Genomic DNA, 27,785 nt, shown 5'->3' on the forward strand with positions numbered 1-27,785 from the left:
CAACCCTTGTCCTGGCACCCTCCAATCCTCACGCCCATCACCCTGGCACCTCTGATCCTCACACCTATTGCCTTGGCACTCCTGATCTTCACACCCCTTGTCCTGGCACCCCATTATCTTCGTGCCTTCCACCCTGGCACCCCCAGTCCTCACACCTCTCATCCTGGCACCCCATTATCTTCAATCCCCTCCCCCTAACACCCCCCAATCCTCATGCCTCTTGCTCTGTCACCCCCATCCTCACACCGCTTGCCCTGGCACCCCCAATCCTCACACCTCTCACCCTGGCACGCCGTGATCCTCATGCCCCTCGCCCTGGCACCCCGATCTTTGCACCCCTCGCTCCGGCACCCCCAATCTTCACGCCCCCGCCCTGCCCCCCCGCCCCTCACCCACCCCCATGCCTCTCCCCCTCTGCAGGCACAGGGTCGCTCTCCCCGGGCTGCCGTTTCTCGCCCGTCCCCGCGACCCCTCGCGCCTCCCCGCGCGCCTCCCGCGCTGTCCCCGCGCCGCACCTGGCGCGCGCCCCGCCACCGCCCCCCCCCCCCGTGACGTCATGCTGCAGTGCGGGGCGGGACCCGAGCCGCGCGCCCGGGGTCCGAGCATCGCTGCGAGCCGCGGGTCGGGCAGCGCCCGCCTCTGCCCTGCAGCCCCCGGGCGGCTCCGGCACCGGGACCGGGACCCACCGCTACCATGGGCGACCCTCGGCCCCGCGCCGCCGCCCTCCTGCCGCTCCTTTGCCTCTACGCCGCGCTGCCCGCCGCCGCCGCCAACAAAGGTGAGCGGGGCGCGGCAGCCCCGCACCGCATCCCGGCGGTGCCCCGGCATCCCGGCTTGCTCTGCCACCTCGGGCGCCCGCAGCCCGTCCTCGCTTCTCTGCTGCCTCCTTCCATCTCCCGGCACCGCGTTTTCCTCTCTCCTTCTCTCTCTCCCTTTAGCATTCCCCTCGCGTCTCCCTGTCCGCCCACTTGTCTTGCGGTTGTTTCAGTTGTCGCTGTGCAGGTTTCCCTTCCCTTCCCTTCCCTTCCCTTCCCTTCCCTTCCCTTCCCTTCCCTTCCCTTCCCTTCCCTTCCCTTCCCTTCCCTTCCCTTCCCTTCCCTTCCCTTCCCTTCCCTTCCCTTCCCTTCCCTTCCCTTCCCTTCCCTTCCCTTCCCTTCCCTTCCCTTCCCTTCCCTTCCCTTCCCTTCCCTTCCCTTCCCTTCCCTTCCCTTCCCTTCCCTTCCCTTCCCTTCCCTTCCCTTCCCTTCCCTTCCCTTCCCTTCCCTTCCCTTCCCTTCCCTTCCCTTCCCTTCCCTTCCCTTCCCTTCCCTTCCCTTCCCTTCCCTTCCCTTCCCTTCCCTTCCCTTCCCTTCCCTTCCCTTCCCTTCCCTTCCCTTCCCTTCCCTTCCCTTCCTCCACGGTGGTCTCCGAAACACATCCCCCATCTCCATCTTCCCATTCCATTTCATCCATCCAGAATCTGTCAATAGAAATTACTGTATGTGCTAACGACGCAGGTTGCTGGTATTGCATGATATTTGATGTGCTAAATGTGTACAGAAAAACTCTCGTGCTACAGCTGTGACGTTCTGAATGCAGATGTTCTTTGACCATGCAGAGCAATGGAGAAAGAGGTAGATTTCTAGATCTGTGGCTGTAGGCACAGGCGTGAGAAATTGGTTCAAGGGGAGCCAGCGTGTCAATAATAATCCAACAGGGTGGAAGAATCTGAAAAAACGCGAGGGACCTGGGAGTCATCAGGGAATGTGACATCTTAGGGTGTTTTCTGTGCTTCGAAAGAGGTCGGGCTGTGGGGCGGGTGCAGTGCAGAGCTCTGTGTGTGCTGACATTGGCAGGGGCATTTATTTGTACTGCTCTGGTGCCAAGGGGCCCAGTGGTGAGGCGAGGCCTCATATGCTCTGGATTTTCTCTCTCCTTTGCGAATTTACACTCTGAAACATCTACCCACCTTTGGCAAATTATTTTAGATTTGCAGGAGCTTTCTGGGAGGACTCTGTATCCTAAAAATATTCCCAAAATGTTTTTTTCTAACCTCCAGGAAGTAATTTGCTGAGAAATTGGTGATTCCCAAGTTGCAGGTGGATGCAGCAAAGGATTTCTCTCTCTACCACCAGCATGTTACCCCAGCAACAGGGCATATTTGGCATTTGTAGCTATGGATTCGCACCTTGGTGGTGTGGCACATCAATGAGAGCCATCACGGAGTGGAATCTGATGGGGCAAGGAAGGGGTGTTGTGAAATGTGGGCACTTCACAAAGGAAGGATTCCACCTGCATACTGAGTAGGATGGATGTTTCTCTGGATTTCCTACGCAGTGCTTTATGATCTTAATCGATATGGGGAGGGAGAAATGCCAACCCACGCTCTTCGCTGCTACACCAGGTTGGGTCTGCCCACTCGGTCCTGCTGGTTCATCCCCACTCTGACCTGTCACCCTCTCTGCTGGCCCACCACCAGGCTCTGGCAACATCCTCCAGCCCCGATTTGCAGAAGCGCTTGGCTGTAAGGGACACCATCCCTTTTGAGTCAACACATCACACCATGCCAATACGGTGTCAGGAGATACTGTGCTGCAGAGCATGAATTCACAAATTGGAAGTAGTGCCCTTGAGGGCATGGGCTCTGTATCCTACTCCCCACCAGCTCTGAGCCATGCTGTGCGCAAAGTATTGCTCAGTTGTAATAAATCTCGGTCTCCAGGGGGCGGGAGAGTGAGGGATTATCTGGGAATGGGGGTTGTAACTAGGCCATGTAATATAATCTCTGAGGCCCATTTGGCAGGGAGTGGGCATGGGGGAGGGTTTTTTAATTTGTAATGATTTTTCTTCTCTCTCCCCTCCTTTCCCCTCCCTTTCCCTCCCCCCTACCCCTTCATTTCTCCCTTTCCCTGCCCCGAAGCCTGTGTGATAAAGATTAATTTGCTATTTCTGGGCTTGTGACATTTTTCAGAGCCTCCTGCTGGCTGCTGCCTCCATGCCAGGCCTGGCTGGGCTCCAGCCAACGGGATTAGCAAGGAGGGGACAAGGGAATATGGTGCTCACCATGGAGTGGGGAAGGAAGGAGCAAGGGACTCTCAGAGTAGGTCATTGCATGCGTGGGATGACTGACTGGAAGTGTACCTGGGTACGTGTGTGTAGATCCCAGGCCTTAGTCCAGAGGATAAGGGGCGTAAGTGACAGTGGCTGCATGCAAGACTTGTCCCTTGGGAACACCCCGAGGGAAGAGGTATCCTGGATCCTTTAATTATGGCTTCAGTAAGCTAAAGGATTTAGCATTTGGAATCTGTCTCCAGAATCAAACTACTCCTGCCTGTTGACTTATTTATTTCCTTTAACTGCTCCAGCTTTCCTGGGCACCCAGATGCCTCTCCACATATTTCTAATAAGACATTAATGAGGATGCCAGAAGGAACACACTGCTTCTGTTGAGGTCTCCCAAGAGCCATGTAGAGTGGAACTAGAGAAAAATAAATTCTTCCTCCCTGCCTATTTTAGATTTTTTTTTTTATTTCCATAGAAGAAGGTGGGGAGGGGTGTTTATTACCTGTCGCTGTATGATACTCCGCTATTTTCCTACTGAATCATTGGTGGCTAATACATTCCTGTGCTCTATCCCTTACCCCAAATCCACCTCAGCAAACAAGCACAAACCCTGGATTGAAGCTGAGTATCAGGGCATCGTCATGGAGAATGACAACACAGTCCTGCTCAACCCACCGCTATTTGCACTGGACAAAGATGCTCCATTGCGCTACGCAGGTAGGTGGGTAATGTCTCTGGGAAGGGTGGGAGGCAGGGAGAGACGTCTGAAGAGGCAAAGACAGGGTGACATTCATCCCTGTGCTGGATTCTAGCTCTCTCCAGGAAACGATTACCTCCCAACCTTGTTCTGGAGAAGGTCCCCAGTGAAATCTGGAGGCAATTTGGGCACAGCTTGATTTAAGATGCTGTGAGCTATTTTCATTAGAGAGAGAAATTGAGGGTGGAGCCAGCTACTTTTTGACGCAGTTATGCTATTTCCAAAGATCACATGCATGGTTCTGTGTCTGTGAGCACTGGAGAAAGCTGGTAGGGCACACTTCAACGGCAGTGCTACATCTCCTCACAGTATGTATAAATCCCTGAAACTACAGACGAGGGATGTATTCCTGGTGCTTGCTTAGGCCATGCCTGGAGCTTCTTCACACATCCTCCCTCAGCTTTAGGAGAGGAAAAGCGGTCCCTGTGAGCTGAACTTTAGGATTTAGGTGACCTTATCTGCAGTTCTCTGCGGTAATCTGCACGTCCTGTGTGGGGGTGGATGAGACATAGATCTTCACGCTCTGCGTGTCTGTCTGCAGTATATGGCCTGTTTTACCTCCTCGAGGGATGCAGAGGAGAAATAAGGTGCTCCCGCAGTATTGTGGCTGTGTAGCACTAATAGATGTACCTTGAGCCTTGCAACCTGTACTCTTTTCTCGATGCTGGTCAGGACTCCTTGCCGTGGGAGCAGTCTCCAGTAGAGGGCAATCTACACCATTAACAGCTGGAAGAGATGGCAGGAGAAACTCCTAGGGAACCAAAAATTGCTCGAAATGAGAGGTGACAGTGAGGGAGAAAGGAAGCTGCAAGGAAGGAAGAAAACACAGGAAAAGGAAGCAGGGGGCCATAATGCGCTTTCCTCAGTCCTTTTCTTTCTTTCCTTTCTCTCTGCCCTTGTGGGTACCAGGTGAAATCTGTGGCTTCAGGATCCATGGGGCAGGGGTACCTTTTGAAGCTGTGATCTTGGACAAAGCTACAGGTGAGGGGCTGATTCGGGCCAAGGAACCAGTAGATTGTGAAGCACATAAGGAGCACACATTCACCATCCAAGCCTATGACTGTGGAGAGGGACCTGATGGAGCAAATACCAAGAAATCACACAAGTAAGTCCATGCAGTCATTGGTGCATGTTGCAAAATGTGTTCTATCTCAGAAATGCAAGTGGAAATTGCTGTGGGAATGCTTTCTTTAGCCAGAATTGTTTTTCTGTAGCCTTGATACTATAACTCAACACGTTAATAAGACCCAAAGGGAAATGTTTGCTATCTGATTCACAGGAGTGAAGACACTAGAAACTAGGGCTGCTTGGCAGTTGTGTCTAAGGGTGGTTTTATGTTGCTGCATATAGGCAGGAGATCTAGATTACATCATCATTCCTTTTGCTTTTTCCCTGGGGTGGGAAACCATTGTCCAAGCTGTTGCGTGTCAATGTTGCGGTGTTGAAACCAAGGTTTTCTTCTTTGTTCTTGCTTTTGATGGCTGGAAATCAGACTGGTGCACTTTAGTGGAGTGAATTACACTGAAATTTAGGTGGTGTGTGGCTCTGAATCAGCCAATCAGCTCTTATTGATGTGTCTCTGCATCAGGGCCACAGTGCACGTTCGAGTAAACGATGTGAATGAGTTTGCCCCCGTCTTTGTGGAAAAGTTGTATCGTGTGGCCGTGACTGAGGGAAAGCTGTATGACCGTATCTTGCGTGTGGAGGCCATTGACGGAGACTGCTCGCCACAGTACAGCCAGATCTGCTACTATGAGATCCTGACCCCCAATATTCCCTTTCTGATTGACAATGACGGTAAGAATCCACACTTACCATGAGCACATCACTCCCCCTTTCCTGCTTTGCTCCCTCTCTGCCAGTCCCGTTTGCTGACAGAGCTGTGCTATTTGAATTTTCTAGCACTGCTGATCTTTCTCTCTCTCCCCTGGTGCAGAGATGCAGCAGCCATTTTGTGGGATGCTATAGCTTGTTATATAGTGACACTGCGTGTGTGGGAAATCAACCCCTTTTTGTTTGGTTTTGTAGTTGATCAAAAATAAGAGTGATTTCCAGAAGGAACATCTTTGAGGAGACTATCTTTCCTTTCCCTTGATCTCTTTGTTTTGCTAACCAGGGAACATCGAGAACACAGAGAAGCTGCAGTACAGTGGAGATCGTCTCTACAAATTCACAGTGACGGCCTATGACTGTGGAAAGAAGCGGGCTTCTGATGATGCTGAAGTGGAAATCCAGGTGAAACCCACCTGCAAGCCCAGCTGGCAGGGTATGTGTTTTGTGGGACAGTATGAAACCTCTAAACACAGTTAGGTCTTCCCTTTGGTTATGCTACTGCTCAGTCCTATTCCTTGGAAACGTTTATATATAGACGTGCAAATTTGTATGCTCATATATATGGTTAAATTGTGGCACCAACCCATCAGTCCCATCTAATGGGATGCAGCAGACCTCTAAGTCTGTTGCAAAGCCAGTAGAAGGCAATTCTAACATTGAAAATTCATTCCTTAGATTGCTGTGAACTGCTATGTATTTGGTAAGGCTCGTGGACTGTATTCAATGTAGATTGGTTTCGGTTTTGTTTATCTTGAGGATCTTTGGCTTTTCTAGCAGTGCTGTGTGCCTACAGCTTCACCTTAGTGAGTATAATTAAGGGAAAATCCAATGCAGTTAAATATCTGCTCTGCCTGATAAGAGAGGTTGACAATCAAAAGAGCGATTCTACACCAATACTAGCTGTAGATGATAATTTGGACTCTTCGTGCTTCTAGGAAGTCTTTCCTTGCCAGCTGCATTAAGTTGACTTTCCAGTGTGGGGAGGGCCAAAAATCTCTCTTTTTCTGGGCTAGTCCATAGATGCCGCTTGTGTGTGCGCCAAATGTAATGGCCTTGGCCATTGCCAGGACCTAATCCCTCTCACTCTTGTTCTTTAGGCTGGAACAAGAGGATCGAGTACACACCAGGTGCAGGCAGCCTTGCACTTTTCCCCAGCATTCACCTGGAGACCTGTGACGAGCCTCTGTGGAACATCCAGGCCACAGTGGAGCTGCAGACAAACCATGTGGCCAAGGGCTGTGACCGGGATAACTACTCTGAGAAGTCACTACGCAAACTTTGTGGTGAATTGATGCTTTCCTGGACTAAGGGCAGCTATGGCACAGCACCCTCCCCATTCTCCTGGAGGGGTTCACAGTGGTAGCTCTGTGCTTCATGCAGTAGAGATACTGGGGGCCACATTCCTTACATGTGCTGTGGTCAGTGGGGCTGTGAGGACACCTAACTCACATGCTGTGTTGAGGGACAGTGGACACCGTGCCTGTATTTACAAGGCGGTCCTCATGCTTTCCTTGCTGGGAAGCCAGAGGTGTTTCTGTACATTGCTCCATTACATGGAGTCTGTGGGACTTCCCTCAGCATGGATGGAAAAGTTACCATCCTTCTCCAGATGGAACGCCTATAGGCAACTCCTCTGCCTGCACTCTGGGCTGTTACAGTGAGCACTCTAGCACCCTCATCATCTGTTACCCAATTCCCAGGCTCCTTGTTCGCCTGTGCTGACATTCGTGATGCCTTCTCTTCTTGGTAGGTGCTGCCTCAGGAGAGATCGACCTGCTGCCGGTGCCTAGCCCCACAGCGAACTGGACCGCACAGCTCTCAGTGCACTACAGCCAGGACAGCAGCCTCATCTACTGGTTCAACGGCAGCCAGGCTGCCCAGGTGCCTGTGGTGAATGGGCTGAATGCCCATGAGGGGCTCAGTGACCACTTCACGCTGTCCGTGTGGATGAAGCATGCCGTGGTGCCTAGCAAAGGCAGGAGAGAAGAGGAAACAGTGATTTGCAGTACAGTGCAGAGTGGTGAGAATTTTTTCTTTCTTCCTGGGGTGATGACCCTTCTGCCTGCTGCCTCTACTATTAGAAGGGGTTTTCCCTGCATTTGGAAATCTCTGTGTTCCAGGTGGGGACCTGGGCAGGGGTCCTTCCTACATTTTGTGGGAGCAGTCAAACCCACTGTGAGCACATGTTGCTGAGTGCCAGTTGTGCAGGCTAGCGTGCACCTCTGGGCTCTGGCTAGTGAGACTGCTCTGAGTGGCGATACATAACTCCCTGTACTTGTCCTTGACAGAGGAGGGCTACTCGCATTACTCTCTGTCTGTGCACGGCTGCCGGATTGCTTTCCTCTACTGGCCATTGCTGGAAAGTGCAAGGCCTGTGAAGTTTCTCTGGAAGCTTGAGCAGGTCAGGAAGCGTTTGCCTCTTCCCCGTGTCCCTCCTCCTTTTGCTCTTCACTGATCCCTTCCTCTGCTCTCTGATGTAGGTCTGTGATGATGAATGGCACCACTATGCCCTCAACCTGGAGTTCCCCACTGTCACACTCTACGTGGATGGTGTCTCTTATGACCCTGCCCTCATCCATGACAATGGCCTCATTCACCCCCCTCGTCAGGAACCCTCACTCATGATCGGAGCCTGCTGGACTGGTGAGTGCCCACTGCCTAAACCATGCTCTTTCCATATGGGAAACAAGTGGAGGGAGGGCCAGAAGAGGTGAGGGAAATACCAGCCCATACTAAATGATGCAAACACATTGCTGCCCTTTTGCCTCCTTGGCCCCAAAGCCAGTGTGGATCCTTCCTTCCTCATGGATTAAGCCAGCACACCTTGATAATAATAGCTCAGGGGTAAGTGTCAATGGCAGCTTTGTTGACAACAGCAGTAGAACATGCAATGGATAACCAACTTTTGGGCAGAGGAGCGCTGAAACTCTGTATTTCATTCAGGCATTCTATCAAAGCTTTTCACCAGAGAGCACTGTGCTGCTGTTTGTATTGATGGGGATTTCTGTGTCTTGAGGGTCTACATGAAGAACAAAGCATTCTGTAGAGGAATTGGGTTGGAGGGCAAAGATCAGGTTAGGAACATAGTCAAGCGGCTACCAGATAAAAACTGGTTCTGTGGAGATGTAAGGCAGCATTTCCCAGGTATTTCAGATCTCCTGCAAGACTGGAGCAGGACAGAACTAAAGGAATTTTCCTGCTGCTTGCAGAAATTTCCAGTAAGAAACTCCAGCAGAAATTTCTAGCAAGATCAAATCTTTACCATAGTACTGCTTCTCCATGGCCAGGGGTCTCCTCACAGCTCTATACTCTCAATTTGGTACTTTGCAACCAACAGATATTAATCAGATTGGGACACCCTTCTGGAACCATCTGAGTTTCAAAGGGATGTTGAGAATGTGGCTTGTTGCAAACATGGCTTAAAGACTATGTTCCATAAATGGGAATCAGTTAATTCCCAGAATAGATATCATAGGAAAAGGATAAAACCAAAACCCTATACTTCCTCCCTTTTATCAGTCACTTATCCTACAGTCTAACCATCACCTTTGTGAGAGGAGCTCTGCCCTCTTTCATCTGTGATGTACTGTCTCTAGGGCTGAAGGGTGCACTGCCTGGCACATGATTCTGAAGCTGTTCTTTTGGACTGGCCAATACAGGCGCTTGTATAGATACTTGCCTGGCCCTGTAACTGCACTCTTCCAATGCCTTATTGCTTGTCTGAATGCTCTCCTTTTGCAGAGGAGAAAATCAAAGGAAATGAAAGCTCCTCTGATACTGTACAAGGTAGGGAAAAGAAAGAAGATGGTTCTCTTCCCCTTTTCACCACGCATGACTGTCACTTCTTGCATGGTACCTTCCTCATACAGCTCCCCCATTCCTGCCCTGCCTCCTCTCACCACCATGGGAGGAAATCCCTTATTTGGTAGATTGATCCTTGAGACCTTGATGTCTGTGGAGCATGAAAAAAGGCTGATAGGAGGACTACAGCCTGCTTTGAGAGATGGAGTATGTTTTTTCATGTGGAGAAAGAGTTCTTATGCCTGATCATTAAAGTTGGTCTCTGAAGAACACAAAAACCATTAGAGACATCGGGAGATGTCACCTCATCCCTATCTATCTATCTATGGAACATATAGTTTCTCTTAAAAGCCCTCACAGGAAGCAGAGTGAGAAGGGGACAAGAAATTGTTTCCATCTGGCATTCAACGGTTTGGCAGAAACTTCTCTATCCTACCCACCGTTCACCACACTTGTCTTTCTTTTGGTCTGTTTTTCCCACTTTCTTCCACCTGGAATTCCAAAAATTATGATCTCCTTACTTCAGCATCCCCCCTCTTTTTCTTGTCTTTGCTTTCCCATGTCCCCTGCACCCTTCTGTCTCTCTCTTTACCTCCTTTAACATCTCTGTGTCCCTCACAGTGTTGGTTTTATTGTCTTTGCTTTTTCATGCCCCATGCAGCCTTCTGTCTCTCTCCATCTCCTTTAACATCTGTATGTCCCTCACACTGTTACTTCTGTTGTCTTTGTTCTCTTCCTCGCCATGTCTCTCACACCCTCCACCTCCCATGTTTCCCTCAGGAGATCCTCTGTCGATCCACCACTACTTCCATGGTTACTTGGCTGGCTTCAGTGTACGCCCTGGTAGCTTGGAGAGCCGAGAGGTTATTGAATGCCTGTATGCCTGCCGTGAGGGGCTTGATTACAGTGACTTCGACAGTCTGGGCAAAGGGATGAAGGTATGCCCATCTGCCCAGCTTGCATGGGTCTCCTCCACTCTCCTATCCAGCCTTGCTTCCCAGGACTTTGCCTGCTCCCCCACCTCAGACAACTTCCCACCTTTCTCCTTTGTGTCTCTCTCAGCCTACACTCCTGGCATTTGCCAAGGAAACTTGAGTATTTTCTTCCCTTCCATCTGCAGGTTCATGTGAACCCTTCTCAGTCCCTGCTCACATTGGAAGGTGATGATGTGGAAACCTTCAACCATGCGATCCAGCATGTGGCTTACATGAATTCCCTGCGTTTTGCTACTCCTGGAGTCAGGCCACTCAGGCTTACCACTACTGTCAAGTGAGTAGACAAGACAGCACCTCTGGCTAAGTTCAGCAAGAGGATTACTTCTCTTTTGACTAAAATTATACTCCTTCACCTTTTATTTTAATTCTGTTGATGGTCTCAACATGAAAATAAATATTAAAGTATCCAGTATCCAAATGGATACCATAAAACTGGGTCCTGGAGTCCATGCAGGTAGCAGAACTTCTACCTTCAGTCCAGGCATGGTATTCCAGGCATGTAGGCTGGTTTTAATTTTCTCTGTGGTGTGTTGATGTGACCTAGTGATTTGGAACTGAGTGATGTCATTCCTACCAAACCTCTTTGTCTTGCTCAGCAGGCTATAGGGAAGCTTTAGGAAGAGCACCTGAAAAAGGGTATTCCTTTCAGTGGCAGTAATGGGCAGGTGTTCTTTTGGTGTTGGGGGAAGCTTGGGCCAACTGATACTTTCTACTTCTCTCCTTCAGGTGTTTCAGTGAAGAGTCCTGTGTCTCCATTCCTGATGTGGAAGGTTACGTTGTGGTGCTACAGCCTGATGCCCCTCAGATCCTGTTAACTGGCAATGCCCACTTTGCTCATCCTGCATCAGACTTCGAGGCTTCTGATGGGGTCCCCCTGTTCCCCAACCTCCAGATCACCTGCTCTATTTCTCACCAGGTGGAAGCCAAGAAGGATGAGAATTGGCATGGAACTGGTGAGTGGAGTACAGGGCGAGGTATAGGAGACAAACTGGGAAGACCTGCAAGTGTGCAGCTGTCCTGCAGAGGAAGTGGAGTCCCTCATGACACTGAAATAGGAGAAAGTTTGCAAATATAGAAGCAAGGCACATTGTCTGTCAATATGTAGGCTAATCGTTTCTTATCCCTTTCTGCTCCTCCTTGTACTTTTTCTATCCACTCAGTTCCTTTGCCTCGCTCTCTCCTCCTTTCCCAGGCTGCCCTTTCCTAATCCTTTTTACATTTTACCTACATTTCTCTTTATTGAATCCAGCACTAGATGGATGTGCTGCCTGTTACTCGCTCTATTCCTACACTCAGTCTCCTCCTGCTTCCTTCTCTCCTGCTTTCCTTATTTCTCCCACTGCCATCTCTTCCCGCTTCACTTATTCCTGTGAATTCCCCATTCAGTTTTGTCGCACCCTATAATATCTTGCTCCTCAGTTTCTTTCCATAATCCTCAAGTTACTTCTCTGCACTCTGTGCCCTACACATCCTTTCACTTCTTTCATATCTTTTCTGGTAATGGGATTTTTTGCTCATAGTTTTCAGCTTTACCTTTCCTCAAACAGTGATGAGTTTCTTGACTTAAAGCAGGCTGGTCTTAGCTCTGCTGAAAGCAATTAGTCATTGAATGGAGTTGCCATTGTAAAGAAGATCACGTTTCAGTCATGGTAACCAGCAATTGTGAGACAGGGGGAAGCTTTCAAAAGCACTCGGTCTGGGAATGTGTTATAGGGTTGTTCCTAATTTGCATATTGTCGTTGTCAAGGGAGTTCTTACAGCCAGGATGTGTTATCATGAATCATTCTGATTATAGCATGTTGTTCCAAAATAAAGTCACTTTGTTATGTGCATAAATAATGCATTAGAACCGGGGGGACTCCAAGAAGGAACTAGTCCAACAGTGATTTTGCTCAAGGTCAATGCTATTAAGTAAGTGGGTATGAGTCTGAGTAACTCCTACCTTTGCTGGTGGCTGACTGGCTTTCTGGCTGTCTTCTTCCTATTTGCATCTCAGTGACAGACACACGAATGTCAGATGAGATTGTGCACAACCTGGATGGCTGCGAGATCTCATTGGTAGGAGATGACTTGGACCCAGAGAGGGAGTATCTGCTCCTGGATGGAGCACTGCTGCAGCAGCGGGGCCTGGAGCTTGTTAACACCTCTGCCTACCTGACCATCACAGGTATGTCCTCTCTTTGGCCATGACTGTCTAATTACGCTTCTCACTGCCTGTCAGGCATCGCTAGGAGCAGCACTTAACCCAATGTTAGAGAGGCACTGGTGTACTTTGCAAGACTCTGAAATATAATCATTTGTTTAACTCCTGGCTTTTGGAAGTCCCAGGCCATTTGCTTAGGGATGTGGCTCCTCCAGCAGACAGCATGATGTTTGAGCTCTGACTGAGGCGTCTAAGAGCACTTCCCAACTCCTCATTGCCCTTGGGTTTGATTTTCTCAGGTGCCAGCAGCATTTTGCCTGACATGACTGGGGGACAGCACATCCCACAGATTGTGGACTGGTACAATGCTATTATACTCTCTGGAACTTAACAGTGCTGTTGCTCTTGATTCTTCCTTCTCTTCCACGTGTCTTAGCAATGCAAGCAGGGATTTAATCAGATCCTTTGCAGCCAGCTCCAGCTCTCCTCCCTTCTCAAAATTAATAAACCCAGTGTTGTTTTGGATTCCCTTATAGCTCCCCAGTTACTACAGGATTATGATGCCAGATGACTTTGAAGCAGGAGCTTCCTCACTCCATGCCAATTCTCTCTTCTTGTGTCAGGTGTGGAAAGCATTGCAGTTTATGAGGAAATACTACGCCAGGCCTCATATCACATCAACCGTGGCGCTGCTCTTTATGAAAGGAAGTTTCACCTGTCTTGCACTGAGATGAACGGACGCTACTCCAGCAATGAGTTTACTGTTGAGGTACAAGATCAATCATACACATATAGGTGCTCATGCATGCATGGGGAGGACAAGGTAGACAGCAGTGCACACTAGGTAGAATGTATTCTGATGAACACAGGGTCTCTCTTACTGTGGTCTTTCTGCAGGTGAATGTCCTCCACAACATGAACCGAGCTGCTCATCCTAACCATATTCTGAGTTCCCAGCAGTTCATACACCGAGGCCATCATTTACCCCCAGAGCTATCTGGGCACAGCTTGGCAAGCACCCATAACAACCCAAGTATGTAACATTATTTTGGGGTTTATTCCTTTAGGTCAGGATGTTGATTTTCTGATCTTCCGGTAGAACCTATAGCAGAGGATTCCTTTCAGGCTCCCTATACTTATCTTATTGACCTCTCATTATAATGTCCTGTCACACTCTTCATTAGCAAATGGACTGCAGCCTGTGTCAAATTGTGTTTTAGAACGTGGTGCAACAATCCTCCTCTTCCCACATGTCCTTTCCTTGATGCAGAAGCAGTCTGAAATCTCTACCTGAGAATGTCTAAAAAGAACGACTCTAAGCTGGTGCTGTTTCATTAGTGCACCTTGCAAAGGTGCTATGCAGGCTTGGCTAATGTAATTCCAGAAAGAAGCTTCAACAGCAGGAGAGAAACAAGAGAATCAAGACCTGCCACTGCTCCAAAAACCCAGATGGGACTAGGTGGTAATCAGCAAGGCAGAAAAATATAGGAGATAGCATCACACAGAGGATTTTTGCCCCCCAGAGGACAGAAAAGCCTAAAAGCTAGTCCAGAGATTACATTTGCTGGTTTGTCCTGGCAGCCTCGTGCCACAAGCATGACTGCAGCCTAACTGGCTCCTCCTAGGCTGTGGAACCTCTAGGACTGTTGTGGAGAACCCTGTATTGGTTTTAGTCCACTGTTGTAGGGAACATGGAAAGCACCTTTGGTGCTGGCTTTTGGCTCCCAGCAGCCAATCCCAAGCTGGCCCAGTCCTGCATCCAGCACTGAGCCACTGCAGGGAGAGCCACCAAAAATCAGCCTTTGCCACTCCCTTCCCCAGCTTGGCCTGACAGCAGCAGCAAACAAAAAGTTGTCCCTGCTGTGCAGAAGCACCCAGAACAAATCCATGAGGGGTCTAGATAGGTTTTGCAGGCAGGGGGGCATCCGGGGAATCAAGGCTCAGGCTACAGATATAGAACAAATGGGTGGGAGTTGGGCCATGGGTTTTAGACGAATTTCGTGTTTTCTCCTGTGGTGAGGCTTTGACCGTAGCGTTAATTAGAAGACCATTATAGACCTCATCTCTGCCCTGTGTGCAAAGCATACTTCTTTTGGCTTCCTTCTTTTTCTACTGCTTGCACAGAAATCAAACCCCCGAAAATCATGCTTGTGCCCTTAGAGGCTATCCGGAGCATGCATCTCTCCCAAGGAGAGGACATAAATGAACTCTGTGCAACATGTTCTGGTGGCTTCTGTAAATGAAAATGTGCAGAGTCCACGGGCTGGGCTGACATCCTGGCAAACTTTGCAGGCCTGAAACAAAGACACAGCACCTGAAGGCAGGCACTGCCTGTACTCAGGGGAGCAGAAAAAACAGGACGTGTTCCTGCCTACACCAAAACCCCAGTCTCTCCCCAGGAACCCCAGTTCCTGCAGGTCAGGTTGGAAATGCATGTGTCTGTGACTGGCTCTAAGCATTCCTTCTCATTTGCTTTCTCTAAAGTGGTCCCTAGTGCTGCCACTGTCATCATCGTGGTGTGTGTGGGCTTTCTGGCACTCATGGTGATCCTTGGCATCCTGCGCATCCACTCCCTGCACCGGCGGGGAGTGGGGCAAGAGGTCCCTGGGACTGCTCAAGGCGGGCACGTGAGCACCGGAGGCAAAGAGAGCGACATGTTCTGGGATGACTCAGCCCTCACTATCATAGTTAACCCCATGGAGGTGAGGAGCAACCTCATTTGGCTGGGCAGTCAGCTGAGTTGCCAGATCCTTCCCCTTACCCTGTGTTTCTCCTCCCCAGTCCTACCAGAGCTGCCAGGAGAGGGCAGCTGAAAGTGGCGAGGGCAGAGGTAGCGAGGGTATGGAGGACGAAGATGACAGCACCGACTCAGAGACACCTGACTCCCTGGACAGCAATGACGTGGATGACCGACACATCATTGGCAGAAGCAACGTCCCTCACCGCTATTAGGAGCTTTAAAACACCAGTCCAAGGATCCTCCCAAAACCTGTGGCTGGGAGGAGAAGGTGTCTTACTTTTAACTTCTGTTCCCCACCGTGTACACATGCTCTCCTCCCTCATTTGTCATTTCTGCCTCACATGTTCCTTCATCTTCTGCCATTCTCATTGTGGACATTCCCTGCATTGGTGATCCCCCCCATGCGGCTCTGCAGAAACGTGTTGGGGCACTTGCACATGACCGTGGCACGGTACAAAACTATGACAACAAAGGAGGGGCTTGGAAAGAACAGAAATTTGGAAAGAGGAGCCAGCCAGAGGGCTCAGAGGGGGGTTTCTCATAACCCTCCCCAGATATTATATATATATATTGTATATTTTTTCAATGTTGTCGTTTAAGGTTTATTCTCGTTTCATGCAAAAAAACCCACCACTGCAGCTTGTGTCGCTTTGTAAAATTGTTGATACTCCTGAACTAAATGAATGAAGGCAAGAAGGATGAGGAAACAAAGTGGATTTTAAAATAAATGGATTTCAAATAAAACGTTTAGGGCTTCTGCAGTTTTCAATACAAGCAGGGAAAGAAACAGTCAGTGTAGCCTCTAAGGTGAGACTGGAGATTGTCCAGAGCATGTTTTCACTGAAATGACTGCCTTATCTCAGGGAACGGTTACATATTTTAGCATATGTGTTGGAACAAGAAAAACACATCACCCTTGACCTTGCCTCCCACCTTTTTGACAGTCGAAATACAAAGCCTCCCTCAGGACACAGGGCTAGAAACCCACAGAGACATAAGACACCCTGTCACAGGCAAATGTGACAGATTCTTTGTGTATTATCAATAGAAACAGGCCAAGTCCTCAGCTTCATCCACCTTTTCACCTGCTCCACTTTCCTTACTAGCATAGAAGAGTATTTTTCACACCAGGAGTTCCAATTTGTACCAGAACAGCCCAGCATTTCTGAGGGAAGGAGGTATCCTCTTTCTGTTGGGAATGGAGGGGATGTAAACAACAACAGATACTGGCAAAACATGGCTGCGAGCCTGGTCGCACGAGTTGTCAGGGTAATGCTTCGTAGGAGGTCGTGCTTCTTCTCGTGATCTATTTAGTCTGATTATTCAGACCCTGCAAGAAGAAGAGGGAGGTGTCAGGCATCTGACAACCCCAAGACAATGGCTGCAACATGTTAAGGACCCAAAGGAAGATTCTGCAACAGGACATTTGCTAGCAGCCAAGGTTGAAAACCTCCTTAGAGGCAGAAAGGTAGCACAGCAGGTGAGACTGCCCTCCGAGGGTACATGTCAGCACAAGATCTCTGCTTGCTGCAGTTCTCTCAGTCTCAGCTCTGTGGCCTGTCTTCTTGTCCAACTGTGTACACATCATGGTTGTTACTGGGTCCCAGAGAAATTAATATGCTGAGGCTGAGATACTCTTATGCTTTCTTCTTTGTCTCCTTCCCTGCAAGTTCCATGCCTTTGTTTTGTACAGGCACCTTACAGCAGGCACTGTCAAACCAGTGCCCTGGTATCTTGAAGCACTAGGATAATACAAGTCTCCAGAAAGAAGAAAGGCTACATCGTGCACGCTGGAGCCAAGAACCTTGCACAAAATAGTCTTATGTTCCAAGAATGCCATGCTTGACCTGATATGAGTATCATCAGTTCTGATATGAGATGCAAAGCACCACCTCTCAGAGCATGGAAAAAGACCAAGTCTCAGGACCACAAGGTCCCTGTATCTCTACAGCAGTCTCAGCCAGGTGCTACAGTGTGCTTACAAGGTGGAAGAGGCCAAATGTACGATGAGTTCATAGGTAGCCATCATGATAGCTGCGTTTGGAATCTGACGGATCAAGTGAGCCAGGAGCCCTCGGTATAAAGCCAAAGGTCCCTCTTCATGGACCACAAGCTGCAGAGTCTGTACAAAGGAACGATATCGTGACCCTTCTTCTCGCAACCGTGTGCGAATGACCTCTGGAGACAGAAAGGGAAGAGATATTAGCAGACTGATTCTACAGGTGTGGCATCTCCCATTGAGGGGGACAGAAGCAAGGAGTGTGAACCTACTCACCATGTGGATACGCGATGCATGAAGCACATGTTTTGGAGACAGCAGCAGCTCCCATTAATCCAAAGAAATCATAGCTGTTTGGTGAAAGTGTGAGTGGAGAGGAAAGGGAATGATGGCCATTTCTCAGTTGCTTTTTCAGTGCTTCATAGATGACAAAGTGTATGATGGTCTCTGACACTCCAGCATAGGAGGCAGTGACACCGCGGTAAAATCCACGAAGGCCTTCAGTGCGGTACACACACAGAGCACATTGGAGAGCATTGTTGGCCATCTCCCCCTTCACCCTGTAACAAGGAGGGAGGGTTAGAAAGGCAGACTGCCCTACTGACCTAAAATGCTGCTGGGAAAACAACTGTATGACTTCCCCAGCATGCCTTGAAGGCCAATGTTCTGATGGCAATTTGCAGTCCCCTACCCAAGCTAAACCAGTCCTGATTTGATATGCAGCAGCTCTGAGCTGTTGGCCTGCCTTACCTGGCTTCCAGCTGCATCCTGGTTTTCACTAACCAGATAGGGTTGGTGAGTGTGGCACAGGTAACGCCTAGAGAACATAAGAGAAAGACAGCCATGAGCACTAGGATCACATTGATGGTTTATGAGGAAGTGCAAGTCTCTCAGCTCTGAATTCTGCTTGGCAAACTGCAGGCATTTGCAACTTCAGAATGACCCTGAGTTCCCATGGGAGAAGACACTTCACGGCAGACTATTTGATTCTCATCCTCCCCTATTCCAGCCTTTGTCTAGTGGTGGCATTTAGCTCCTCTCCCTCCAACGTAACTCTATTACATGTCCTGGTGTTACAAAGAGGTGGGAAACAATGGACTAAACTTGTAAGAATAGAGGATTTTGTTAGAGAACTGGATTATATCAAGAGAAATGCTTCTGTGAGTGGAATAAATGACATACTGCCTTTTCCCTCTCACAGCTGAATGGAGTTCTTTTCCTGATAGCACCTGACGGGCTAAAGACTCGGACAGCTAAGCCTAAGAAGAATGAAGAGTGATAAAACCTTTTGGTTACTCAGGGAACTCACTGCTCCAGGCGGGGAGAGACAAAACTTCAGAAGAGGGCAGCGCTGACAGAAGCAGCAATAGGGAAGGAATGAAACGCATTTACACACAGAGGGACTCCTTAGCTCCCATTCAAGACAAGAGGCTTACCTGCACATGCTGCTGACAACATGTGTACTTTCTTAGACTCCGGCAGAAGGACAGCATTGAGTCTTTCCTTAACACCAGAATAGGTAGCAAAATATATAGCACTAGTTGGAAAGAAATAAGAAATACAGATTAGGTTACAACTCATCTACAGGGAACAAGGACAGCACTGCCGTGGGGTGTCACTCCAACTGTTCTTACTCCCAACATGGATTTGTCTAATGTGATATCAGATACCATCTATACTAGGTCCACAGCAATCATCTTATCTTACAGCTATGATTGGAAGGTCCAAAAAGTGTCTGTGTGAAGGGGTACTGTAGCAGAATGGGCGCAGGGCCCAGACTGCTTTCAGAACATGGAGCAATAGCTGTCACAGAGGTCAAAGAGTCATTTAGGTTGGAAAAGACCTTTAATATCATTGAGTTTAGCGTAAACCTAACACTGAACCAAGTCCACCAGTAAACCACGTCCCTAAGTTCCATGTCTACATGCCTTTTAAATACCTCCAGGGATGATGACACAACCACTTCCCTGGGCAGCCTGTTGAACACAGTGCTTGCTAACTCTTTGAAGGGTTAGCATAAACTATCCTCAGGAAGCAGTACTCACCGGGAAGGAGCAACCCCAACAAGGTTTGGCCCCAGACCTCGGAACAGGGATCGCATGCCTTCCTTCTCAAGGATGTCCCTATGGAAGGGAATGAACAGAGAAATCAGAATAACTAAGCTGGGGCTCTCCTGTTCCTTCTCCTCCTTCATTCTTCAGCACTTCTTGTAGCATCCTCTCCTTACCTCCAGTGTTATCCTTTTTCTGCCCTACTTTCATTTTTTGTCTAGCCATTTCTCCTCTCTCCTTCCATCATTTCTTCCTGTATTTGTTGACACCATGACTCTGGGTCTGATCAAATCACTGAGAAATTCCTCACAGTCCCAAAAGCTGCTTTGCAGATTCTGAGTTCAAAGCACACATCAGCTGTGAGAAGTAGATGTGCCTGTGCTCTGATGAAACTTCTCACCAACTTCCAGAGCCTCAGCTCAAATGCTACTTCCATCTCTCCCTCTCCCCGCATCTGATGGCCAAACCTTCACCTTCCTGGTGCTAACATGCATGCTGCCCTATCCTACTCACCTCAGTAACCTGAGCACTCCAGGAGATGGTGGGGTAGAGTTCATCAGCTTCACACTCATTCCTGGCATCTGTATCTCTGAGAGGCACAGAGGCCGCAGTGTCAATTGGGATGACTGTAGACGTGTCTTCACCACTTCCAAGGGACAGGTCAGGATGGCTCCAGCTGTGCCACCACATCTAGGGCATAACAATGGCATAAAAGCACATGTAAGAATGACCCCTGTGCAGGAACAGGGCAATAATTCTGGCCCTACTCATCCACAGTCTCTCCCCTCTGGGAGGGAAGGTTAGGTCCCCCAGCCTGCGTCACACATGACCTCCTGCTCTGACACTGATTAACGTAATAATGGTTTAACTTGGGACATCTCCCGGCAGCCTCACTCTGAAACCCCACTTGGTATTTAAGACAAACAGTCCCAAGTCCACAGGGACTCAGCAGTCCCTCAGCTCAAAGCTGCTGATCTTTGCATTCAGAATTTCCCAGAGTAAATACTTCTGCTGCCCAACATCACTGCAATGCTTTCTGCTGACATCACCAGCACTGTTCCTCACACGTCCTCAGAGCAGCACTGGTTCAGAATGTGGCAGCACAAAACTCTCCTGCTGTGTCCTCAACCCATAAGCCATTCAGCCCCACATTTGCAAAGCCCTGGGAGCAAGATCTGTATTTTCTACCAATAGCCAGGCTCGCTCCCAGCCTCACATGCTTAATGAAAGAGGGCCCCAACCTTCAGCAGACAGAAGCTATTTTTGGAACTCATGAACCATCACCATCAATCTGTCTACTCACACCTCAGTGATGCTGAAAGGATACGTATCCCATTTTTGCCTTTGCCCCCCCCAGGGACAAGTCAGAATCAGAGAACCAATATGTTCGGTTCTCAGCTTCTGCCTCTTCAGATCCTTTGCCTGGCAACTCTGAAAGACTGTTCTGAGATGGATTTGTATGGAACAGCCATGCAAGAGGCTTTAATGAACAGACACGCGTTCATATCCACTATGGCCAAACTCGCTTGGTTTCACAAGAGATGGAAGCTTAAAAAAAAAGCCCCAAAGAAAGAAAAGCCAACCAAAGAACTACAAGGTATCAGGGAAGAATTGAGTATATCAGCAGAATTAGAAGTGATGATCGTACAGACAGCAAATGGCTACAGTTCTGATGAATTCTTTTGAAGCAGTCTATATATCCCAGCACACACACACGTGGCTTTTACAGCCTTTCCTCCGAGGGTTTTAATTATTATTGCCTGCAGGTTAGGGAATTAAAGGGTAAAAAAAAAAAAAAAAACCTAAAAAAAAAAGGGAAAGATGAGGGCCAGATGCCTATTTCAACAAAGACTGAGAGATGAAGATCTGGAAGCTAGAAGGTTGTGTAGTTAATTATGCCAGGAGATAGCACCTAGTTATGCTACTCCATTACACACATGCTGCTTTGTCAAGCCCTTTGCAGATCTACGCAGTGATGAGCTGCAGATCAGGAGATCAGCAGCAATTTCCCTCAAAAGACATGATGAGTGGTGGGAGTCTGGGATCAGAACATGACCAAAGGACTTAGCTCAAGCTCAGAAGCCAACACAAAGCAGACATTGTGGCTCAGGGTGTCTGGATGAAGAAGCTGAAAAGCATGAACTTAATGATCTGGAGTCGTACGAGGCAGGGCATCCTTTTACAGAGGCCATATTCATTCTTCTCATGTAGACCATATTCACTTGAGGGTCCAACAGTCCTACCATAGTTTCTACTAATTTGCCTGATACAGGTTCCAGAGTGACAGCCTTGTTGGGTTTTTGATAAGAAGTGTAGCTCCAGCTCAGGAGAAGACTGACTACAGCGGTGACAGGTCACAATGTCTAAGAAGTCTGAATAGAGCAGTTTCGACTTCTTATCTAAAAGTAGAGCAAACACTACAACAGGACATCATTTAGAAAAGCAATTACTTGGTATTCTAAGGACTTTTTCTCTCTAAAAGTGCCTACGGAGGCACAACTTTATGTAATGTTTTCCTAAGTTCTCATTTTTTCAAGAAGCCCCTACATGAGCATGGTGAGGGTATGAACTTGAACCCATGCCTCCAGTATGTATACAAGTTTCCCGAGCTCATGTTCCTCATGCTTTTGATATGTAAACATAATAGAGAAGAATTTTAAAAGCAGCGATAAGAGTTAATGAAATTGTTACTCCATAGCATGATGGTCATTTAATCAGCAGGAAGAGAGTTTGAGGCAATTAGCCCTCATCTGGAATATTGTGTCCAGTTCTGAAATCCTCAACATAAGAAGGATATAGAGCTGTTTGAACGGGTCCAGAAGAGGGCTACAAGGATGATCAGAGAGCTGGAACACCTCCTACACGAGAACAGGCTGATAGAGTTGGGGTTGTTCAGCCTGGAGAAGGCTCCGAGGAGACTTTATAGTTACCTTCCTACCTGAAGGGGCTACAAGAAAGTTGAGGAGGGACTGTTTACAGAGTCTTGTAGTGATAGGATGAGGGGCAATGGATATAAACTGGAGAGGGGCAGATTTAGACTAGACATTAAGAGTAAATTCTTCACTATGAGGGTGGTGAGGCACTGGCACAGGTTGCCCAGGGAAGTTGTGGCTGCCCCACCCCTGGAGGTGTTCAAGGTAGGTTGGATGGGGCCTTGGGCAGCCATATCTAGTGGGAGGCGTCCCTGCCCGTAGCAGGGGGATAGGAACTGGATGATCTTTAAAGGACCCTTCCAATCCAAACTATTCCATGATTCTCTGAGCCACTATGGCTCAATAGTAAGGCTAAGGAGGATTTTTCATGGAGCATAGAACAAAGCTAAAGAAATAAGGTGCACCAGTGATTCAAAACTAGAAGAAATCTCAACTAAGATGTCTTACCATGCACTACATGATGGCACAACTGCTCAAAATGTATGAACGGTATAGGTATGCAAAATTCTTCTGTTTCAGGGGAAATGGAAAATTATGTTCTCTCATCACAGAGATGAACTATTTTTCAGTTCAATATTAATGAAGGCAAAATTGAACAACATCTAGTCAGAACAAGTTTTTTAAAATCAGCGGGCATAAAAACCCCACAGCCAAAGATATTAAAAAGAACTGATTAAGGAGATTTCATACCTACAGATTTTAATGCTTAAAAAAATCTTAGAGGACTGGGTAAATGTACTAGCCCAGAAGAATTCTAATGTCTACCGTGGCTAAAAAAAAAGTGTATTTGCAATAATTTATGCTGCTAAGGTTCTATAGTTACATGACCTGAGATTCATACCAGGACAGAATTAGGGAATCAGATCACTGTAGATACACCTCAGTGCCGGTAGAGGGGCTACATTGATTTGTTTTTATGAAACTTATCAAACAGCTGGATTCATAAAAGCCAACTACAAAGATGCATTACACTTTGGTTTTGCAAAAAGAGAGTTTGATAATTCATAAATCCACATTTAGAGCCTTAGCATTCTGTCTACAGCGTGGGTTAAATGGATTAAAATCAGACCACAAAATCTCAAAAAGGAGGAAATAAACATCAGCCCCATTCTTTCCCTGCCCTGAAAACACCTGTCAATAATGAATCAAACAGCCATGGTCCGGCAAGAGCCTAGGAAAATAACTTCTAGACTAGACCTAACAATTTTCGGTTTTTTCCACCAGCAGACAGAACATTACATTTTATTCTTGACAATATCCATGGGTTACAAAGATCATCACAGCAGTAAATAGGAGCAAAGCTGCAATGAGTAGCAAATAACGAAAAAACACATTGAACTCAGCAGTCACCAAGAGTCCTTATGCTTAAGAGTGCTTAAACAGACTGGCTTAACTAAGCCAAACCCCTGAAGTCATTACTCTAGAAACAGGAATAAAATGCCTGCCAAATACAACAAAGAACATCAATGGACAAGCAGTACAATGTGTACAACCAGAGCAAGGCAGTGTCAAAAAGTGCTAATGGAAGAAGGCAGGTAAATTCACCTTAGAAAACCATACTTGCCTCCAAATCTGGCTTTCACATTTTAAAAGGAACACTGGAAAGTTTGAGGTGGCAGGAAAAGAGGACAGGAGAGAGAAATACAAAAGCACTGCTAATATTTTATTTTAATTATCTGAAAATTGTCTGAGCACACAGACAGAGGTGACAAGGTTTACTGGTAATTCACATTTCAGCCCTTACTTAGGCTAGCCCGAAACAGAGATGGCTACAAGACCTTCATTTGAGAATAGCAATGCTAGGTAAGAAAAATCTGCAGTAAAACCAGGATTCAGCACAGGACACAGGTAAGTAAAATCACCTATGGAAAACTAGAGGAAATAATCTTCTTAAGAACGCTCTCCCAGCTTCCTGCAATTTTCAGCTCAAGGATTTCTCTCAGCCAGAAATATTGCATTGCATTTAATATCTCCCAACACATTATTTTTCATTAATCTCTTTAAAAATGCTTTCTGAAGACATAAAAAGCTTTCACCCTCTAATATCCTATGGCCAGCAGTCTCACAGTTTAACTGCACACTGTATAAGATCTATGCTCTTGCATTAGTTTCAAACAAGTCTCTCACAAGTTTCATGTGAAGGCCCCCAGTTTCAGTACGAGAAGATCAAGTGAACAGTTGTTCCTTCATCAATGAGACTTGTTTTGTTAAGTAAAACAATAATATTAACTATATACTGCAACAATAATCAAGGCTTCTTAGTCATCTCTTATTCATCTTATTAATCTCTTGGTTTTTAACTAATTGCAATTCAAGGATTATTGGTTAAGGGGAAAGGACAGGATACAGACGGACCATGTTCCCACTTGCAACACTCCTGTTACTAGCCAAATGCTCTCACAGTTTTTAAGGAACTAGAGTGGACAATGAGGATGAGAAAAAATTAAGAAAGCTAAGAAATATTAACTAATACATTAAGAAAGGCTAAGATGCAGTAAGTATATAGGTTAAAGGAGAAATTGAGAAAGAGAATAGTGTACACAAAGTAACGCTGGGAAGACAGAAGGCATGTATTACATAAACAGAGACTGACATAGCATAAGAACTCCATTAGCTGCAGAAAACTGGAAATGTACTAATTAAGAGCAATTAAATGATGTGCTTTATTGCACATACATACCTCACTGTCATATGGACTCCAATAGGTTGGTGGAATTAGGCAAGGGATTAAGTGGCTGTCTAGGCAAGGGAGTTCTGCAGCTACTCAGAAAAGTCCAGGGGACCACAGTATCTTCTGCTTTAGGACATCATAAACTTAAAGATCATTGTTTTGAGGCTTAAATGATAGGTGGTTCTTAAAGAGACTAGGGGCAAAAGGCAGAGAGAGAAGAGACTTGAGAGGGAAGGGAGTTGCTCAAGGACACACTGGAAATTCAGAGGCACTGCTGGGACCCAACACCTGACTTGCCAGAACCAGCTGCTCTATTTAAAGCCAGAGAATCCATGCAGGAACCTCAGCTGCACCATGACAGAGGGCTGGCTGCCTTCCCAAAGACAAGGATGCTCCACTCTTCGCTTTGCTGTGGGGGCCTCAAGTGCCTCTCATTCCCCTGTTGAGCACCCCACTTTTCTTGCCCCCCATCCCTGGTAACTTGTGCTGGATGAAGCGCCAGGTGAAGGCCCCCTTGACTCATGGCATGGCTTCCCTTATCCCCAAGCTGCAGAACCACACATCCACCCCGGCTGTGTCACATCAGTGCGCCGGCACCCGAACCCAGGAAAGTGTGGGTGAGGGCTATGGGAAACTAACAGCCGCCAGCACAGGGCGAGGTGGGTGATATTGAAAATACTGGCAAATAAACTCTCCAAGATTCATTTTGGAGTTTTAGAAAGCAAGCAGCCTTTATCAGACTGGCTGGGCAACACCAGCAATCTTCATCATAGAATCAGAGAATCACTAGGTTGGAAAAGACAGACCTCTCAGGTCATTGAGTCCAACCATTCCTATCAACGACTAAACCATGCCCCTGAGCACCTCATCTACCTGTCTTTTAAATACCTCCAGGGAAGGTGACTCGACCACCTCCCTGAGCAGCCTCTGCCACTGCCCAATGACATTTTCTGTGAAAATTTTTTTCCTGATATCCTGTCTGAACCTCCCCCGGAGCCGCTTGAGGCTATTCCCCCTTGTCCCGTCCTCTGCAACTTGGGAGAAGAGGCCAGCAGCCTCCTCTCTACAACGTCCTTTCAGGTAGTTGAGGAGAACAATAAGGTCTCCCCTCAGCCTCCTCTTCTCCAGGCTAAACAACCCCAGTTCCCTCAGCCTCTCCTCATAAGATTTGTTCTCCAACCCCTCCACAAGCTTAGTTACTCTTCTCTGGACACGCTCCGGAGCCTCAACATCCTTCTTGTAGTGAGGGGCCCAGAACTGAACACAGTATTCGAGGTGCGGTCTCACCAGTGCTGAGTACAGAAGGAGAATAACCTCCCTGGACCTGCTGGTCACAACGTTTCTGATACAAGCCAAGATGCAGCCAGACAGGAGCTGGGACAGAACAGATTTCCCACTGACAGTCACACGGATAAATTCCCTCAGAAATCTTATGCATCATCTATTACTTTCCAAGGATTCATTTTAATGTTAACTTCACAACAGCCACATCTCTTGCTGATTTGGAGCTCTGGAGCCAGCTCTGCCTGACCTTGCGTTTGAGCCAGGGAAAGGCTGCAGACAGAGGGGATTGCAGAGGAAGAGACACCTGTTCAGCACAGACCACACTGAGCACAAGGCGTTATCAGCTCCAGAGGATGAGCAGCGTCTGGAAACACACCGTTTGAAAGAAAACGGTGTCTCAGGGGGACATCCCGGCTAACTTTCAAAAAACCTCAAACGCTCCGGTGAAACTGAACTCCAGCTTAAATTAAAACTTCCCACGTCCGGTAGTAGGAATCGCTCCTCCCCGGGAGCCCCGTGCAGTGCCACTCACCCTCCGGCGAGCAGGTGAAGGAGGGTTCCCTGCTGCGCCATAGCCGCCGATCCCGCACCACGTGGGGCCCGGAGAGGCGCCCGGGATCCGGAGGAGGTGCCTGCGGGGGGGGCGGCACCGCGGGGCTCCAGCTCCGCCCCCGCGTCCCCGCTGCTGCGCCCTGAGGGGCCCTGGAGGGGAGTCAACCGCCGCTGCTCAGGGGTTTGGCGGTTGGGTTTGCCTCCGTGCAGGCTGGGGGGTGAGGATTCAGGCAGCTCCTTCTGCCCAGCTGCTCCTAAACAAGAAAAAGAATCAGCAATCGAAGAAAGCTCGTTCTTCTTCTTGCAAGTGGAACCGAGGCGGAAGTAGCAAAGTTATTTGAGTGCTGACCGTGAGGAAGTGGTGGATTCGAGAGCTCAGTCCTTCCTGACTGTCATCCTCACTCGTGAGAAACAGTTAATCATAGATTCAGAGAATCATGGTTTGGGTTGGAAGGGATAATGCAGTTTGAAGCCCGCTGCAATGGGCAGGGACACCTCCCACTGGATCAGGCTGCCCCAGGCCCCATCCAACCTGGCCTTGACACCTCCAGGGATGGGGTATCCACAACTTCCCTGGGCAACCTGTGCCAGTGCCTCACCACCCTCATTGTGAAGAAATTCTTCCTTATGACTAGTCTAAATCTACCCCTCTCCAGTTTATACCCATTGCCCCTCATCCTATCACTACAAGCTTTGTAAAGAGTCTCTCCCCAACTTTCCTGCAGCCCTTTCAGATACTGGAAGGTCACTATAAGGTCTCCACAGAGCCTTCTCTTCTCCAGGCTGAACAACACCAACTCTCTCAGCCTGTCCTCATATGGGAGTTGCTCCAGCTCTCTGATCACCGTTGTAGCCCTCCTCTGGACCCATTCCAACAGCTCCATATCCTTCCTATGTTGAGGATTCCACAACTGGACACAATACTCCAGATGAGGTCTCACAAGAGAGGAATAGAAGGGCAGAATCACCTCCCTCGACCTGCTG

The 27,785-nt window shown here is 48.1% G+C and overlaps 2 protein-coding genes across 3 annotated transcripts; one reads left to right on the forward strand and one right to left on the reverse strand.

Annotated features, from left to right (window-relative positions):
• The first annotated feature begins 558 nt into the window (after nucleotides 1–558).
• Nucleotides 559–16,003, forward strand: CLSTN3 (calsyntenin 3). 2 transcript variants are annotated; one of them, XM_054082051.1, is made up of 18 exons: nucleotides 559–778; nucleotides 3,637–3,759; nucleotides 4,709–4,904; nucleotides 5,388–5,596; nucleotides 5,916–6,065; nucleotides 6,730–6,915; nucleotides 7,383–7,652; nucleotides 7,921–8,033; nucleotides 8,113–8,275; nucleotides 9,374–9,418; nucleotides 10,214–10,371; nucleotides 10,554–10,702; nucleotides 11,155–11,381; nucleotides 12,425–12,595; nucleotides 13,195–13,340; nucleotides 13,469–13,604; nucleotides 15,056–15,273; nucleotides 15,353–16,003. In XM_054082051.1, exons 1-18 carry the CDS (start codon nucleotides 694–696, stop codon nucleotides 15,521–15,523), a joined length of 2,916 nt encoding a protein of 971 aa, XP_053938026.1. In that variant the 5' UTR covers nucleotides 559–693; the 3' UTR covers nucleotides 15,524–16,003. The 2 variants fall into 2 exon arrangements, with proteins under 2 accessions (XP_053938026.1, XP_053938035.1); XM_054082060.1 differs by lacking the exon at nucleotides 9,374–9,418.
• Nucleotides 16,004–16,187: 184 nt separating this feature from the next.
• LOC104064354 (solute carrier family 25 member 36) lies at nucleotides 16,188–27,056 on the reverse strand. The gene is made up of 7 exons (XM_009566682.2): nucleotides 26,782–27,056; nucleotides 19,875–20,051; nucleotides 19,356–19,433; nucleotides 18,747–18,847; nucleotides 18,061–18,127; nucleotides 17,587–17,870; nucleotides 16,188–17,489 (listed from the first exon to the last, which is right to left on the reverse strand). Exons 1-7 carry the CDS (start codon nucleotides 26,820–26,822, stop codon nucleotides 17,290–17,292), a joined length of 948 nt encoding a protein of 315 aa, XP_009564977.1. The 5' UTR covers nucleotides 26,823–27,056; the 3' UTR covers nucleotides 16,188–17,289.
• Nucleotides 27,057–27,785: the final 729 nt, after the last annotated feature.

Source organism: Cuculus canorus, chromosome 1, assembly GCF_017976375.1.
Source record: "Cuculus canorus isolate bCucCan1 chromosome 1, bCucCan1.pri, whole genome shotgun sequence".
Classification (NCBI taxonomy): Eukaryota; Metazoa; Chordata; class Aves; order Cuculiformes; family Cuculidae; genus Cuculus; species Cuculus canorus.